At 33.5% G+C, this 17877-nt stretch overlaps 1 protein-coding gene across 2 annotated transcripts; it reads left to right on the top strand.

Annotated features, from left to right (window-relative positions):
* The first annotated feature begins 12101 nt into the window (after nucleotides 1–12101).
* On the top strand, nucleotides 12102–16143 carry LOC129292100 (probable chlorophyll(ide) b reductase NYC1, chloroplastic). Of its 2 annotated transcripts, XM_054929621.1 has the most exons (10): nucleotides 12106–12578; nucleotides 12970–13048; nucleotides 13342–13477; nucleotides 13669–13743; nucleotides 13866–14061; nucleotides 14508–14576; nucleotides 14669–14808; nucleotides 14939–15061; nucleotides 15290–15482; nucleotides 15632–16143. In XM_054929621.1, the coding sequence occupies exons 1-10, from the start codon at nucleotides 12252–12254 to the stop codon at nucleotides 15815–15817; spliced, it is 1524 nt and encodes a 507-aa protein (XP_054785596.1). In that variant the 5' UTR covers nucleotides 12106–12251; the 3' UTR covers nucleotides 15818–16143. The 2 variants fall into 2 exon arrangements, with proteins under 2 accessions (XP_054785597.1, XP_054785596.1); XM_054929622.1 differs by lacking the exon at nucleotides 13342–13477 and having other exon boundaries at nucleotides 12102–12578; nucleotides 13862–14061.
* The last annotated feature ends 1734 nt before the right edge of the window (nucleotides 16144–17877 follow it).

The following is a 17877-nucleotide window of genomic DNA, read 5'->3' as shown; positions in this document are numbered from 1 at the left end:
AACATCTCTTCGAAGTTGATCTTTCCTTGAAGTACATAGTCAGTGTTTGTGATTGCTATTGTAAACACTTGTCCTTCTGACCAGCTTTAAAACTTAGGAACTCATAGGGATTGACAAACACAAACCTCAATCCCAAGTTGCCAAGGATGATGAAGTTATCGTATAAGTACCTGGATGAAGAAATTGGCAGAAGTAAATATGAATAAAAACAATAGCTAGAAATATGAATAGGAAGGGTAATTAAGTACCTTATATATTTATTGACTGATTTGTGGACGACCTCATTATACATCAGGACGATATTGACAATGTCAAAGTTAATGATCTCACCAACCTCTTTTTGATACATGTTGTCATTCAACAGTACGAACTATGCCATTGTGTTCTTGGCCAATATCGCATACTTTGCTAGCATGTTTTGATTTGTCTTTGGCAAAGGAGGAGGAACATCCACTGGCATTGGCTTTAAGGGTGGTTATTTCTTGGTCTTCGATAGTTGATCTGATTGTTGAGGGGCTCATTCCCTTTGGACTAGGTACCAATTAATATCAATTATTAGAATTTGAATTAATAGAGTGTAAATTAATGGCATACCTATGGTGGAGTTTCTTCTATTCCCAACCAAACAAGATGCTTGGGCCACACAATATAAGAGCCAACTGTATCTTCTATAATTTTTAACTCATAGTTTTATTTAAGCATCTTGTAATTGACATTATTAGGCTTAATAATCAACTCTTTCACATAACCCTCAAGCACGGTCTCATAGTGAACCTGTTGCCCATGGATATTGTACATTTTTCTCATCGCAACTCTATGTCTACCTAGGCTATCTGTCTAGAATGTACACTCAGCCTCACCCTAAACATAAAGAAGTGTAAGTTAATAACAAAATAATAATTGTTAATTATAATCAAGAAAGTAAAATAATTCAAATACCTTAGGGAGGTGATGAGGAGAAGGCTGAAGCACAATGTAGCTATCTTTTTTAACATGGACAGTCTTCAAGGTTAACTTTCAAAGTTAATGGTTCTTCATCATTATTGCTATAACTTCTTCATGTTGTACTACTCATACTTTTTGTAACATCCAAAAAAATTAACTGTGATTAGTTAATCCAATTATTTTAATTAGTGAGTTAATGAAATGTGTGGCTAGAAGGGCTTAACTTGGTGTAATTATGGTGATTTTAGCCTTAGAAGTAGGTTTGAATTGATAGCGGGCTACCCGGGCAAGGAAATAGGAAGAAAAAATAAAGATTTATTCTCTGTGCCACATGCCATGATGCATGGTTAGTCCGCCGCAACACATAGAGACATATTTGAATGTAACGGGCTCCTTTGTGTCATATGTCACAGTGAAGGGCAGCGTGCGGCATGGCACACGGCCAAAAATCTGATATATCATATTCATAACAGCGCAAGAAAAACAGAGAAGAGGGAGAGAAAATTGAAGACCACAACTTTATCTCTACTAGGGCTTGTAGTTAGAGCATATTAGTGAACAAATTAAAGCTCCCAAACACCCAAGGTAAATAATATAAGCCTTATTTTTCCTTTCTCTCCCTCATTTATGATGACTTATAGTAAGGTTTAAGTTGAAAGGTTGAAATTCAATCCATAGGGGTATGGGTCTAATTTCATTGACTGAAATAGGTATAATGAGAGTTGTTTAAGGTATTGGAACATCGAATTAATAATTTTTGAAGTGGTTAGTCTATGGGAACATTTAATATCCAAAAATTAACATAAATATGATAGTTGGGAGAGGTTTATGTGCATTAATAATGATTTGAAATATTATTAATGATAATGTGTATTAATGAAACTTAAAGAGCCCATTTGCTATGAATGGGTAGTGAATTTTGGGTTGATAGAATAGTATGTGTGGAGCTATGTGTTAATAAATTCTCAAGATTGAGACAATGATGGTAATATTGTGCTATGATTGTAGTGTGATTCATTTTGTCACCATTCAAGCTTGAAAGAAACTTTGAAAGCTGATATTGTGAGGGGTAAACCTTTAACCTCTTAAAAATTTAAGGTAACCGGAAGAAATTTAACCTTTATTGTTGAATGTTAATTATGTTTGTGAAATGTGATTTATGATTTAAGTTAATGATGCATATTAGTAATGTATTTGAATTACAAAATGGTTTTGGAAAGGAAAATCTCAATTATGCCACCTTTGTGATGTGTGAACTTGATTTTGGTTTGTTGTGGTGGGTGGATCATTGTGATGAGAAATGTGGAGTTTGTAGAGTATTTGAGCATGTGTGAGTTTATGTGCTATGAATTGATTGTTTAAAATGCATATTATGTGAGAAATGTGTATAGCATGATCATTGGCGGGAGTTTGCCTAAGAAGAGGAGTAGATTGGTTTAAATCCATATGGTACTGGCAGTGACCATTGGAATTGGAAACTTACATTGGCACCGACCATTAGAATTAGGAGGTAGCCCTTGTTTCATAGTTGATTCAAAATTATCCCACTTGTTCTATGAGGGACTCGAATCTAACTAATCTCCATTGGTTCGTGAGGAGGCTAGATTAGGGGTACGACACCCCTTGGTTATTAGTATTAGGGGTAATCAGATTACATAAGTGAGTGAGTTCACCCTAGCTTGGTAGCTCCTCACAAGTGAAAGGTTGGGTTAGTCTATGAAGGATGTAGTCGCGTGATAGCCACCAGTTTCATTTTAGAGATAACAGGATGGTATAAGATTGACATATGATCATGCATATAAGACCAGCCACACAGTTGTTAGTTTTATGGTTTGGCACGTGTTAGGGGCGTATAATTGTTATTATTGTGACCTTGTGCTATGCTTCATAAAATATGATGTTACGTGTTATAGTCTTGGTCACATGATTATTAGTCTTACGAACCATGGCCAAGTGTTTATTTGAGATATCTATGTATTTTTCTAATTGCATCTATTTAGAATTGATATAAAACTGTATAGGTTAGGAGAAACTTGGTTACTGAGTAGTTGTACTCACCCTCAATTCTCAATATTTTCAAGACCTAATTTATTGAATCCGAATCGGGAAAAATACACAGAGGCTTAGGATTTTTGAGTAATCCTCTTTATGCCTCTTTTTGTTGTTTTCATGTGTATTTGTTAATGCAATTGTCAATTAGGATCATTTGACATGATTTATGCACTACTTACATGATTTTGTGCCTTGAGTTAGTGAATTTTGGTTGTAAGCCCATGGATAGAGCAAAAAATACTTGTGCAAGTAGAGACATATGTATTTTGAAAGATTTGGGATGAAATTAATGCATTTGTGCAACTTTGCTCCCCCTTTATGTTTTGAGAAAATCGAGGTTGAGTGATGATTTTATAATAAATATGTTTTTAGTTGTGTGTGATGCATTGCATAGGTTTGTTAAAGTCTATTGAGTGTGATTAGAAGGTCAATGTGAGCTATTTGGCACGTGTGGTTAAATTGGGACACCAATTTGAAAAATTTTATAAAAAAGTGGTCAAAATAGGTTTTGGTGTCTAAACTTTTTATAGAAAAAGAATTTGAGTGTGAAATTGGTGCCACTAGCTAGAGCTAGGAGAAAGCTCTGTGTAGATACTGAAACCACCTCAATCAAACGTCGAACAGAGATTTGAGATGTGTCGAAAGTTCACTCCTTGTGCTGTCAAATGATAGAACTGATGCTGTCAAATTTGTGCAATGCACTGTGGCGCATAGCACATAGAAGACAAGCCGCAGCGTACATGTCACGAGCCATGCCACATGTGTCATTTTCTGCATAAATATTTATTTTGAGTCTTAAAACTCATTGTTTTAGGTCCTAATTAATTTTCAAGCTTCCGTATTACTTTCAAAACTCTGATTTGAGCTTATTAAATATTATTTGAGATTTGAAATGTTGAATTTGAAATTCCATTGTAAAAGTTTTAAGAAATCTTTTTTTTTATGAAATTTTATAATTTGGTAATCTTTTGGGGGTTAATCCCTTGATTGCCATAATTTGGAGTTAAACAAAGTTTTGTAAGAGAGACCTTACACTTTCAATGCCTCAAGCTCAGTATTGATATCCTTTTTTGGAGCCTTCTTTTTTTTCCACAATTTGCTTTATAGTGATGCTCATGTCGACACCTTTAACACGATCGAGGTGATCCTTATTGCCTAATGCCTTCTCCAAGATATCCTCATTCTTCGAAAGTTCAACTCTAAAGACTTCCTCTGAGAGGGTACTCTTTAAAAAATATATAGGTTTTTTAAGTAAGGAAATAGTAAATTAAAATATTTAAATTATTTAAATATTATACTTATAATTTTTTTAGCAAGTTCCCAAACATGTGAAGTGATTGTGCTCTTTTTATCTCTTCGAGCTAGAATGAAAAGCCTAGCACACGACACTAAAGTCTCTCATGTGCCTAATATTATGAGCTATACAATGAATCAGTGCAACAAGAATCTAGTAACAAAAAAGATTTGTGTACCATTTAATATAATAAAAACTATTAAATTTAATATATGCATATATATACACACACCTTTTCTGCTTAATGCTTGAATAGCCTATGTAGGATCCTAGGAATGGCATATCATTATTTTTAACCCTTAAATTCCTATTCTACTAGCTCAGTGCTTAAAACTCCTTGTTAAGATGCTTGGCAACAAATGCATCCCACTGATCTTGTCTAACAATTGCTCTCAGTGGCACAAGAACCACTAATTCTTTCAGCTAACGTGATATATTTCATTCCTATGTAGTACTAAAACTGTTGATATGACTTAATTGTCAAATGAAAGACATATTTCTTGTAAGTAGCATCATGATCAATATGAAATGCTGCCTGTTCAATAACACAATCAAGGCATAAGTAATATGAAATGCCACATTCAACAACATAATCAATTAATTAAGAATTTTAATTTTACCTTAATCAGTTCTCATATTGACTCTCTCATTGCTTTATCAACGTCACACCAGTCATTAATGATAGGCCAAGCTGTGATTGAGTCACTACAACGATATTACTACTAAATTTATACTTGTTCTTCTTTATTGGTTGACCCTTGGGATTCCATTCAGGGAAATACTTAAATCCAGCCAACCTCTTTCTAGATACTGTCTCCATCATCATCAAACCTTCCTTAATTGTTTTAGACATTTGAGCCTTCTCTTTCTCATCCATGCCAATAGGAACAATATAAGGACCTTCTATAAGGTTTCTCTTACTTAACCACATTAAACTTCATAATTAAGGTAATTAAGGGATTAAACCTTAAAAGATTAACAAAATTATAAAATTACATAACAAAGAAAAATTCTCAAATCATTTACAATAGAATCCCAAATTTAACATTTCAAATCTCAATCAACACTTATTATGCTCAAATTAGAGTTTAAAACAATGCGAAAACTTGAAAAATCATATGAGACCCAAAACATTGAGTTTTAAAACTCAAAACTAAATTGTGTGCAAAAAACGTGACATGCATCGCGACTTAAGACATATGCACCTTGGCACACCCTCCTTTGTACTATGTGCCACGACGTGAGGAAACATGTGTTGTAGCACATTGCATAAATTTGACAACAACAGCTACTGTCATTTGACAACAGTGGAGTGAACTTTCGACACATCCTAAATCTTCATCCACCATCCAATTGAGGTGGTTTCGATGTCTACACGGAGCTTTCTTCTAGCTCTAACTAATGCCATAAGTTCCGCACTCAAATTCATATTCTACAGGAAGTTAGACACTAAAACTCATTTTTACCACTTTTCACATAAAACACACAATTTTGGTGTCCCAACTATACCAAAAGTTCCAAAAGCCTACATTGACTCTCCGACCATACTGAATAGACTCTAGCAGACCCGTGCAATACACCAAACATAACCAAAAACACATATTTCTCAAAATCACTACTCAACCCTAATTTTCACAAAACACAAGGGGGATGAACATCATGCACAAAACCATCCTTTTCATTTCAATTCTTTCAAAATACATGTTTATACTTGCACAAATATTTTGGCCCTATTCACTAGCTTTCAACCAAAAGTCACTAACCTAGGACACAAAATATACATGTTGTATGCTATAGTAATGCAAGTAGTACAAAACAATGGCATGTGATCCTAGTTGGCAATTGTACAATATTAATGCACAAATTAAAGTAAAGAGGCATGAAAGTAGAATCTCACCACAATCCTACGCCTCAAAGTGTTTTCCCCAAATTGGATTCAATGATCTAGGCCCTGAAAATATTGAGAATTGAGGAATAAGTATAACCACTCAGTAAATAAGTTTCACCTAATCTATACAATTACATATCAATATTAAATAGATGTAAATAGGCAAGCACAAAAACAACACGTGTGAGGAACTTGGCCTTAGATCACAATATTAACAACCATGTGATCGAGCTCAAAAACACATATATTTATTTTAAGTCACAATGCACAATACAGGGTTACAATACTACCAACACATGCCGAATCATAATATTAACAATCATGTCACTGAATTTACATGCATGATCAAATGTTAACTTTATACCCTTTTGTTACCTCCGACACGACATTGGTGGCTATCATGTGGCTACGTCCTTCACGGATTAACCTAGCCTTTCACTTGTAAAGAGTTACTAGGCCAATGTTAACTCGTTCACTTAAGTAATTCGATTTTCCCTAATACTAACAGCCCATTTTTAACAAATAATTAATTAATATTCAACTATACAAAGTTTAATTTTCCTCGATTACCTCAAATATTTGAGAGGTTAAAGATTTATCCCTCATAATACCAACTTTCAAAGCTTCTCACAAGCTTGAATGGTGCCAAAGTGAATCTCACTACATTCATAATACAAGGATACCATCATTATCTCATTGTTGAGGATTTACTAATACCAAACTCCACATATTTATTTTATCAATCTTATAAGTCACTACCCATTCATACTCAATAGGTTTATTAGATTTCATTGACTCACATTACCACTAATAAGTCTTTAAACTACCATTAATGGTCCACCAACACTTTCAACAACCATATTTATTTTAATTTCAAACATTTATTACTCCCATGCACCAACCACTATAAAAATCATTAATGTTGTGTTCTACTACCCTAAAAAACTCTCATTATATCCATTTTAATCAATAGGATTAGATTCATAACTCCCATGAACTAAAAATCAATATTCCAACTTAAGCCCTAACTTAAACCTTCATAAATAAGGGAGAGAGGAAGAAGAGGGTATAAATTGCTTACTTTAGGTGTTGGAAAGCTTCAATCTATCCTCAAGGGTTATAATGTTCGTGCCCTAGCAAAGCTCAACCATGTTCTTCAGGTTTTCTCCTTCCTCTTCTCTGTTTTTTCACATGCAGAATTGCATATGATAAATCAAATTTTTGACCATACATCACAGCGCACACTGCGTTCTGCATGGCACATGGCATAAAGAGACTGATGCATTTAAATCTACCTTTATATGTCATGGTTAATTGACCACATGTCGCCACATGTGGCACAAAGGGTATTCCTTCATTTTTTTTTCTTCCTCTTTCCATACCCTAGTAGCCGACATCATCTGGACCCATCTCTAAGGCTAAAATTATAATAAATTACATCAATTAGGCCCTTCTAGCCATACACCTCATTAACTCACTAATCACACTAATTAAGTTAACTAATTATGATTAATTTTCCTAGTTGTTACACCCTCATTGTTAGGATTGGAAGTGACATTGTGACGATTATTCAACAGGTCAATGTGCTTCATGCCAATAAGAGTTATGGCAGTGAGAGCTGTGTCAACTAAAGCAGTGGTAGTAAGAGTGGGGTCAATAAGATTAGTGGTAGCAAAAGAAACTTTATGTCTCTTTAGAGTTATTTTTAGAGTCATTTACCTGTCACACAAGTCACATACAATATTAATTGATTGAAACACAAATAACTAAAACATACAAGTCACAAAATAAAATTAACTAATTGAAACACAAATAGCATAAATAACCAATACATGTTTAAGTTAGTCTTTTTCTTTTCCTTGTCTCCTTCTAAACCTTTTTAAACTTAGCAGCTTGGTTTAATTTCTTAATCTTGTCTTTTATTCTTTTTTCCATTTTTAAAATTTGAATATCATCTTTGTGAACATTTCTAATATAATTGGTGTCATTTTCGATGACATAACATTCAAGTGTCATTCCTTCAAATGGATCATCCTCAATTGTAGTATTTGACGGATTGATGACCTCTCCAAATTCTTTATTTGATAATAACACAATTGATCAACTCGATAAAATAGGATCAATGATATAAACTAGCTTATGATGCTCATAGCACTCCACCCACCTTCCACTTTCAACTAGTATAATTTCAACATTGTGATTAACTTTGACTGTGTTCCTTAGCACTAGTGTACAATGCCCTTCCTACATCACTTCTCAACCTTTCAAGTATTTGAGGATAATCATTGAGTTTTGCTTCAACTGCATTGGCCATCTCTTCAATACAATGCTCTCAATGTCTTCCTTATATACCAACCTTAATAAAGTGGCTTACCCTCTCTAAATATTCCCTCAATCGTCGATCTATATACATCCATTCTTTATCCATAATCATCCCGATCTATCACAAATTGTTAAAAGAGATATGATGAATAGTAGCTCAATTATCATAAATGCAAGATAATAAACAAATTAGCTGCCAATACAACAATGCATTACTCATAAGCCACTCTCAAAAACATCTAATATGAATTTTCATTTAAGGGTACTAACAAAACAAAAATTTGGCAGCATAATAGCTTAAAATTGAGACTTTTCTTGGAATTTGGCCCTCTCTTTATGCTTAAATTCATCCATGTGCAATGTAATTTCAACCCAATCTTAATCACCATCAACAATAACAATAATAAAGCAACAACAACAAAAATATCATCCATAATCAAAAAAAAAAAAAAAGGAGCAAGATCAAAGAACTAGTGCCAAGTAAGCTTAATAGCTCCAAGTTATTTGACTTGCCTTCAAGGACTTTAGAGTCCACGTGCATCTCAAGAGCAATTTCTATCTTTTTGGCATCTTGTAGATTTGATTTTTAGCTTTTTCATGAAAGAGGGCTCAAGTTGGTTACCAAAATTGTATCACTTCAAATCAATTTTCCCCACACCAATAATTGTTGCTTTAGAACCACTAGAACTAGAAATTAGAAAGTGCATGAAGTAATGTGATAATTTATTACTTACAAAAATAAAAAGCCAATCTCATACCCTTGCTAATAGGTGCCTAACCAAGATTCAATTCCAAAATTAAACCTAGTTAAGTCTTTCCAAAGCCTCACAATGTAACCATATAATTGCTCATTCAACAATTCAATACAACCATGCATTTAACCATTGAATTTAAATTTGACAGCAAAATTCCAACAATTAAATGAACAAATAACAAATCTCCTCATACAAAAATACAAACACTTTAATTTTTAAATAAGTAGAAATGATTAAAATCATAAAGGGCTGAAGGGCAAAAAAATTAGGAATTAAAATTAGAAACAATGGAAGAAATTAGAAGGTAGAAAATATCATAAATCAAACATAAAAATGAAACCAATAGAAGAATCATTAGAAGTCGTCCATACAATTAGAGAAACTAAAGACCAAAAGAAACCTAGGAGAGTCTGATGAACGCTTGGCGAAATTACATAGGGAGAGAGAGGAGCTGATGATGATGAAGCTTGAAGATTGAGCAGACATTTTGAGATTCTGAGCTTTGATGTAGTGCATGGAGTAATGGGATTTTGGTTTTGGGATTTAATTGAGTAATGGAGCAAAGATTCTGAGCTTGTGGGATTTTGAGTGCTGGAGAAAGATGAGCATGTGAGAGGTTTCTAGGTTCTACAACTCTATTTGAAAATTGAAATTAGGGGTTAAGAATTTAATAGCAGACTCATTAAAATAACTATTCTATAATATAAGAACATAGAGGACAGTTCACACTTAAAACCGTCCTCTATCTATTAATATTTTTTTTAAAGAAAATATTTTTTAATTTCTAGAAACACATATAGGACGGTTTCTAAGAGAACCGTCCTTACATATAGGTCAATTCTTTGACAAACTATCCTATATGTGTTCTAACGTTCCATTGGCTATAAATTTGCCTCCTTACATAAGACAATTGTGAGTATAATTATCTTATATGAGATGTCCTATATTAACAATTTTGCAGTAGCGGAACTTGATCTGTGAGAGAAGCAAGGTCTCCACTCTCCACTGTCACAGGAATATCTAACAGCTCTTACATAAGGAACATGAATTGGAACGGAAAAAAATAGGAGTCTCTAATCTGTTGAGAGGCAGAAGGAGAAGAGAAGCTGACATGTGCAAAGGGTAATGAAATTTGATCTGTCATGGTGCAAGGAGAGAAGACATAGGCGAAGGAAAATGTCAAAGCTCTTTGATAGGCAAACATGAGTATTTAGCCAAAGATAAATAAATATATCTATTTAAGTCTGAAGTCCAGCTTGATCTATTCAAATTTCCAAATCTTCATTCTTTTTTTCAATTTTTGGAGCATTTTTACTTCATCTTTATACTTGCAATCTTTTGAATGATGTGATACAATAGATATATCACGATTACACTGTGAGAAACTCTAAATAAAAAAAATTATTTGTTGACATAAGTATTTCAAATTTTAATATTTTTAAAATTTTCTTAATTTTTATTTTTAAAAATAAAAAAATAGAAACAAGTTAAAGCTGTTTTCATTTTCATTTTTATTTTTAAAACACGTTACATTTGATTATTATAAATTATATTTTTAATTATTATCAACCACTATCATAATTCATTATCATTAACTAACAGTAATTGTCACTACCAATCGTTTTGTTTTGTTTTAAAAAATAATTTTAAAAATAAAAAATGAGGGGGGAAAATCTAAACAAGCGAAGTCATATTTTGACTGTCCACGGCAGAGAGATGAAGGAGCCAAGGTGCGAACAGCTTCGTTTCACTTGGACCAAATGCAATGAGCAGTAAAAAGGATGTTTTTTTAATAATTCAACTGTCCGAAGAAGATAAGAGCAACGATTCGTGGAGCCATTGAGAAATATCTATATCCTGGATATTTATGTTGTCCACATGTGAAGAAAGAACACCAAACCAAATGACTATAGCAAAGGTGCATCAGATGATCCAAGATATGATTTAAGGTTCTTGGAGTATCATCACCACCAAACTTAGGACGATAATGTTTGGCCCAAACATATAAAACTGGAGGATAATGAATCACATGTTAAAACTAGTAATTCAATCTAACCTAAATAAATTCGAAAAATATTATAGTTGGGTTTGAAAGTTTACAAATTTTTAAATCCAAGACAATATAAATTCAAATAGGCTTTGTTGAATGCTTGAATTATTATTATTAATAATAAAATAAGATAAAAATTAAGAAATTTAATTTCTTTTGGAATAAAAATTGAAATAGGTTAAATAAAATAAAATAATATTTAAAAATTTAGACATTTAAGTTAGCTTGAAAGTCTAAATATTAGAGTCGAATTTAACTATATAAAAACTCAACTGTGTTAATTGCTAAGTTTTGAATGTGAAATTTAACAATTTAGTTACAGATGTATTAAAAAATAACTCCATACCCACTTGTTCATTTTATCTCATTTTATATTATTAATGTTTTTAATTGATTATTTTTTAAATATTTTTGCCCTTTTCTCCTAAAATATAAACAATGTGATTTATTTCAAACATTCAATGCAAAATAAGATGTGGATCTTTTTTTTTTTTGGCTTAAAAGTGGTCCCAATACCAAATAAATGAAATTAGATGAAGATTAAATTAATAACAATCCCAAACCAGTCGTCTGCCAAACAAAAACATTATTGAAATTAGATGAGGATTAAATCTAAATCCAAACGAGTCGTGTGCCTAACAAATGCTCAAACAAGGGGGGAAGGCAAGAAAGTGGGAGAACAGAACACAGACCCACATCGCCACGTGTCATTCATCCTGCAAAGATTGGGTTGCTTTAACGTGTGGTCATCACGATTTTCTCTCTTCATCGCCACGTTACTGCATCTCTCGCAAATCGGTCCACGCTCCTTGATATTTTACTTCCCATCACAAAATTACAAAACTTTTTCAGAATGACGACGTTATATATGCATCCTCTTCTTCTACACTAATTTCCCATGAATTTCGTTTATGCTTTTGCTTTCGAATTTCGTCTTTAACAGCCATGACCACGCTCGTAAAGCTACGCCTGACCCCAGAGAGCTTTAGCAATCTCTGTTTCAGTAACCACCGTAGAACGTCGTCGCTCAGGCGGGGTTCTTGCCATGACGGGGCTTCTCTAAGACCGTGCAAAGCGTTTAGGACTGAGGATGGAGGAGATTTGAAGGAGAAAAAGCGCCGGAATTTGAAGAAAGATGTGGTGAAATTGAAAAGAGAATATGGGTTTTGGAGTTCTGTGAATTTTATATTGTCGAATACTTTCAAGGTTGGCTCAAAATCAGACGATGAGTATCGGCTAGCTGTGGCCAAGGTGGAGGAGGTGCTATCCTCTGTAAGTCTTTGCTATTTTTGTCTAGATTAAACTAATATTCTAATAACTTGTGTTTGTTTTTCCCCCCTTTTGATTCAGGTCAACTTTAGTTTGAGTTGTGACACGAATGAACCCTCAATTTAGTCTGAAATTAATAGTAACATAGTTACAACTTTATTTCGTTGGCATTTCATAAGTTAAGTCACTTGAAAAAGTATTAAAATATATGCTTACAGAGTTTGTTGTTTTCCAAAGTGAACTCTTGCACTCGTAGTAGAAAGCCACTAAATCTAAGCAGTTTTACTACGTAAGCCCCCTAGTTTACTCCTTTTTTATGTTTGGGGGAAGTTATTTTACATTTAATTAAAGTACTTTCTTTTTTACTTTCGTTTCTTCTATTGCCGAAAACTAGATTGCTGTTCAAATTGGAAGATATATTGTGACTATGATGAGCACTGGGGTCATTCTTGCCATTGGATTTCAGATGTCAGGTTAGTTTACATATGTATATGTTTATCTCACATATATTAGTATATGTAAGTATTATGTAGGTACGTATGTGTGTGTATTTCTCTGCATATTTATCTATAGTATAAAATTTATAGGAAGCTGCACAATTTATGAGCTATAAACCAGTGCATCTCACCCTAGACTATGTGCGAATTAAGGGTTCAGGATATATGTATTTATTAGACCCTTTGCCAAAACAAATGGGAATTGAAAATTGAAATCTATCTATTCCTATATGCATTTCCACGTTAAATTAAATGAAAATTTTATGAAGGTGGAGACAGTCAGTTAGATGCTCTGATATGGTATAGCTGGCTTGGAGGAATTATCATTGGAACAATGATAGGTGCTAACATGGTATTGGAGGAACATTGTCGTGCTGGTCCACGTAATGTTGTTATCACTGGGAGGTAGCTTTCTCTGATGACTCTTTCATCTCTACCATGAGTCTCTTCACCTTTGCATTTTTGATCCTATGACTGTCTTGTTCCATTTCCATGTTTTGTTTCAACTCTAGTTATTTTGAGGATTTCAAAAGTTATGCACTTATGTTTCTCATAATATGGTTTTTCAAATCTTATAAATGAATTGGTTTGTGCAGTACAAGAGGATTGGGTAAGGCTTTGGCTCGAGAATTCCTTCTTTCTGGAGACCGCGTGGTTGTTACCTCTCGCAGGTGGTCTTATGGATTATGATAACTATTTGGCTCAATAGAGAATGGAATGCAAAGTATTTTATGCCTTTCATCTACATTTTATTCATATAACCTTTTCTAATCTCAAATTTTTGTGAAGGCAGTCCTGAGTCTGTGCAAGCAACTATCAAAGAGCTCGAGGAAAACCTGAAAGAGGGAATTGCCAATGCAGTTGGCTCATCTCTAACAAAGCTTTCTCATGCAAAAGTGGTAGGCATAGCTTGTGATGTTTGTGAGCCTGATGATGTGCAGAGATTGGCTGATTTCACAGTCAATGAGTTTGGCCATGTTGACATTTGGGTAAGTATGGATGCAATTCTGGATATGGCTACAAGTTAAAGCTGATTGCATACAGTCCTGGAATCTGCAACACTTGATCGTGTTATCTTTATTCACATGGCAATCTGTGTTGGATTAGTTCATTCTATGAACTATTAGAACTAATTTTTTTTCCTTTCATTTTTAGTATAAGTTTTACAACTTAGTGTCTATGATTGATATTTAAGGTACGGGATGTAACATTCACATGATAAGATGTTGATATGTCTTAAAAGGGAAGGTTGATGTCTATTTTCTGTACCAACAATTTTGTCATCTCTTTTCTGACAACTAGGATTTTCCCTCTTGATTAAGATGTCAGAATGTCACAGCATTCCATGTACCTTCAATGTACCATGTGGAGTGCCCCTTACGATGTTTCTGCTTCTCATATCTTACTTTTTCCTTCTATTCAAACTCTGAAACAGATAAACAATGCTGGCACAAATAAAGGATTTAGGCCATTGCTTCAATTCAGTGATGAAGATATCAAACAGGTATATATTAGTGAGCAGTTTCTTGTCTGTTTTGTTAAACAAATATTTGATGTGTTTAATATTAACTTTTGTTTGTTTCTGGTTGCTTCTAGATTGTCTCAACAAATCTGGTTGGATCAATAATTTGCACTCGAGAAGCTATGCGTATTATGAGAAACCAGGAAAAGGGAGGTCACATATTTAACATGGATGGCGCAGGCTCTGGAGGTTCCAGGACACCCCTTACAGCTGTGTGAGTAGTCATATTGTGAAGTCATTTTTTATTACTTCATTTACTCATGAAATGCATGTTCTTCAAAAATAATGATTTTTACTAATGGTGCTTATAATACTCCCCCCCCCCCAACCCTTTTGATATCTAGATATGGTTCTACAAAATGTGGCCTTCGGCAGCTTCAAGGATCACTTTTGAAGGAATGCAAGCGATCCAAAGTAGGAGTCCACACGGCATCTCCAGGCATGGTTCTTACGGATCTTCTTTTAAGGTACATCTTCATGATGAAATATGAATCTTTTCCTGTTTTTTGATCTTGTCATGATCCTAAATTTTTTAGTTTTAAAAGTTCCAATCATTTCCCCCTCAAGCTATACCTATCAGGGAGCAGAAACTCCCTCTTTCCTGAAAAATTAGGAACTTGCTTGAGTTGAAAAAGTAGTATTATGATAAGGATGTGATTATTGCTTGTTAAGGCCATTTTATGGCTTGTGTACAGTGGCTCAACAGTACAAAATAAGCAAATGTTCAACATCATCTGTGAGCTTCCTGAAACCGTTGCTCGAAGTTTAGTCTCACGGATGCGAGTCGTCAAGGGAACGGGTAAAGCCATCAATTACTTGACCCCTCCCAGAATCTTACTTGCTTTGGTTACCGCATGGTTACGAAGAGGTCGCTGGTTTGATGATCAGGTGAGTCCCACTGATCATAATGCTCAAAGCTTGTTTGCTTAAACTGCATTATCTTTTTTACTTAGTCTAATAATTGATTGATAGACTGTTCAAAAGTCTAAGATAATTAAATGAAAGTCCATGAATTTCTAAAATCCTGTGTGTTTCAGGGTAGAGCATTGTATGCAGCTGAGGCAGATCGTCTTCGTAACTGGGCTGAAAACCGAGCCCGGTTTTCCTTCACTGATGCAATGGAAATGTACACAGAGAACGCCTGGATTTCAGTCTTCTCACTTTCAGTTGTTTGTGCCTTCATAATACTTTCTAGCACAGGCAATAACATGCCTGGCACATGATGTGTTGGCAAATTCTGAAAGGTGCTTTTGCTAGCGGCGAAGAAGCACATTGATGCCTAGAATTATGAAGATAACAACATGAATCTACGCCAAGTAGCAGGTGGATCTTTTTTTCTCCACCATATCAACGCTCTTAAGGTCTGACCTATGGCTTCCTAAGCACCAGTCTCAACTGTGAAATCTTAGGCTGTGTTTAAAGAATGCACTGTAATTAAGCTCTCTCCATTCAAATGCTTATAGGTAATAGGATGTATTTCATTCATTAGATTGTAATGGGATTCTCGTGTTCTCACTACAATTCATATATTTATTTATTTATAAAATTAGTATAATTCTTCAGTGTAAAGTTTACCCAGATTCCGATCAATCCTATTAGTGCAATTATAATTGACTATATATGTTCTCTTTGACACTATCCTCAATCTACAAGGAAAATAATAGAGTTGTTCCCAGCTGTAGAATTGGAGAGAAATAAATTATACTATTGAAGATTTTTTGAGTTCAGTTCTGTTTTTCTGGCTGGAACATGTGCAGATGATTGAATTACACTTGCAAGTATTTTATTCTTCTTTGAGTTGATTGTATTATCAAGAACTTTTTCTCTAACTTCCATCTGGAATTTCAATGATTAGAATTTAGATGTAATTCTTAATTAAAGAATCTTACCCAGAGTGGGATTAAGCTTGGAAGTACTAAATTTATTCTTAACATGATTGAATTGCTGCTTGTGGATGATAAGATGGCAAAATGCCCAGTTGAAAAGGTCCAGTGCTTTTGATATACAAGTGCTAACATACTTGTATGGTGCATGATATGAATACAAAAACAAACTATACAGTCCTGTTGAATTATTAAGTTATGATTTTTCTGTGATGACCCTGATGATTAGCTGTTGTGTTTTTATTTGGCCTTGTGCCTTACTCATATCTAAAAATTTGCTAAAACTTCATATCATTCTTCCTTAGGAACTCAAAGGGTTGGCTTAACAATGTAGACAACATGTTGTACGGTTAGGTGCTGTTTAATTATCAAGAATGGTTAGAAATGAGATTTTTGACCCTCTAGGAAATGTTTTGGGGAGAATGATAGTTAGATTCAAAAAAACAAAAAACAAAAAAGTCAATGTAAGTTATGTCTTCATGATAAGGAAAAATAACTTTAATTCTTATGCTTTACTCAAGTTTTGTTATAAATTCATGCATTTTTTTTCAATGTTCTAAATCTCTACACTTTTATTTTTTAATATTTTAGGTTTTTATATTGCAAATATTGAGTTAGATTAAAAAGATATTTAAATTCTAAATATAACTTGTGATTGGGACTTTTTTTATATAAACTGCAATTGGAATTTTTATTTATAATTGTAAAAATTAATATTTACAATTTATTTTGAAATTTTTTTTTATTAGAGTCTAATTGTCATTAATTCTTCTTTTTGGGGCTTTATGGTCGTTCTTCCAATATTCCAAGAAGTATTTGAACCAAAATATTGAAAATTGAATTGGTCATTACCATTTTATTGTTTTTTTAAATAAAAAAATATAACTTTTAATTCCTGTATTTTACTCAAGCTTTGCTATTAATCAATGTATCTTTTTTCAGTGTTTTAAATTCTTAAACTTTTAATTTTCAGTATTTTAGATCCTTATAATATCGCTTATGAAAAAATTTAAAATATCAAAAATGAAAGTATAGAAATTTAAAATAATGAAAAGAAGTGTAAAGATCAATAGTAAAATTTATGTAAAGTGTAAAAATTTAAAATTATATTTTTAAATAAAGTAAAAAGTAAAATAAAAAAAATCAAAGGAAAAAAAAAAAAAAAACCTATCTTTCATTCATTAAATTTTGTGGGAACCGCGCTAGTTTGTTCAATTGGGTCAGAAAGAGAGTACCAGTGTTTGGGCTGATTCTGTTACAAGTGTGTCAGGATGGGACCATTTTGTTCTGTAATCCCCCAAGTGGCCACTTGGGCCCATCACAGCCCCTTTATCACTTTTTGTTCCCACAAGCGCCTTTCTTGCATGGTAGGGTCATGGAATTGAGCATCACATATTTAT

This window comes from Prosopis cineraria, unplaced genomic scaffold (assembly GCF_029017545.1).
Source record: "Prosopis cineraria cultivar Desert tree isolate PC_DT_omini unplaced genomic scaffold, ASM2901754v1 PC14, whole genome shotgun sequence".
NCBI classification, from domain to species: Eukaryota; Viridiplantae; Streptophyta; class Magnoliopsida; order Fabales; family Fabaceae; genus Prosopis; species Prosopis cineraria.
The sequence above is the reverse complement of the archived record's forward strand: the minus strand, read 5'-3'. Positions and strand labels throughout refer to the sequence as shown.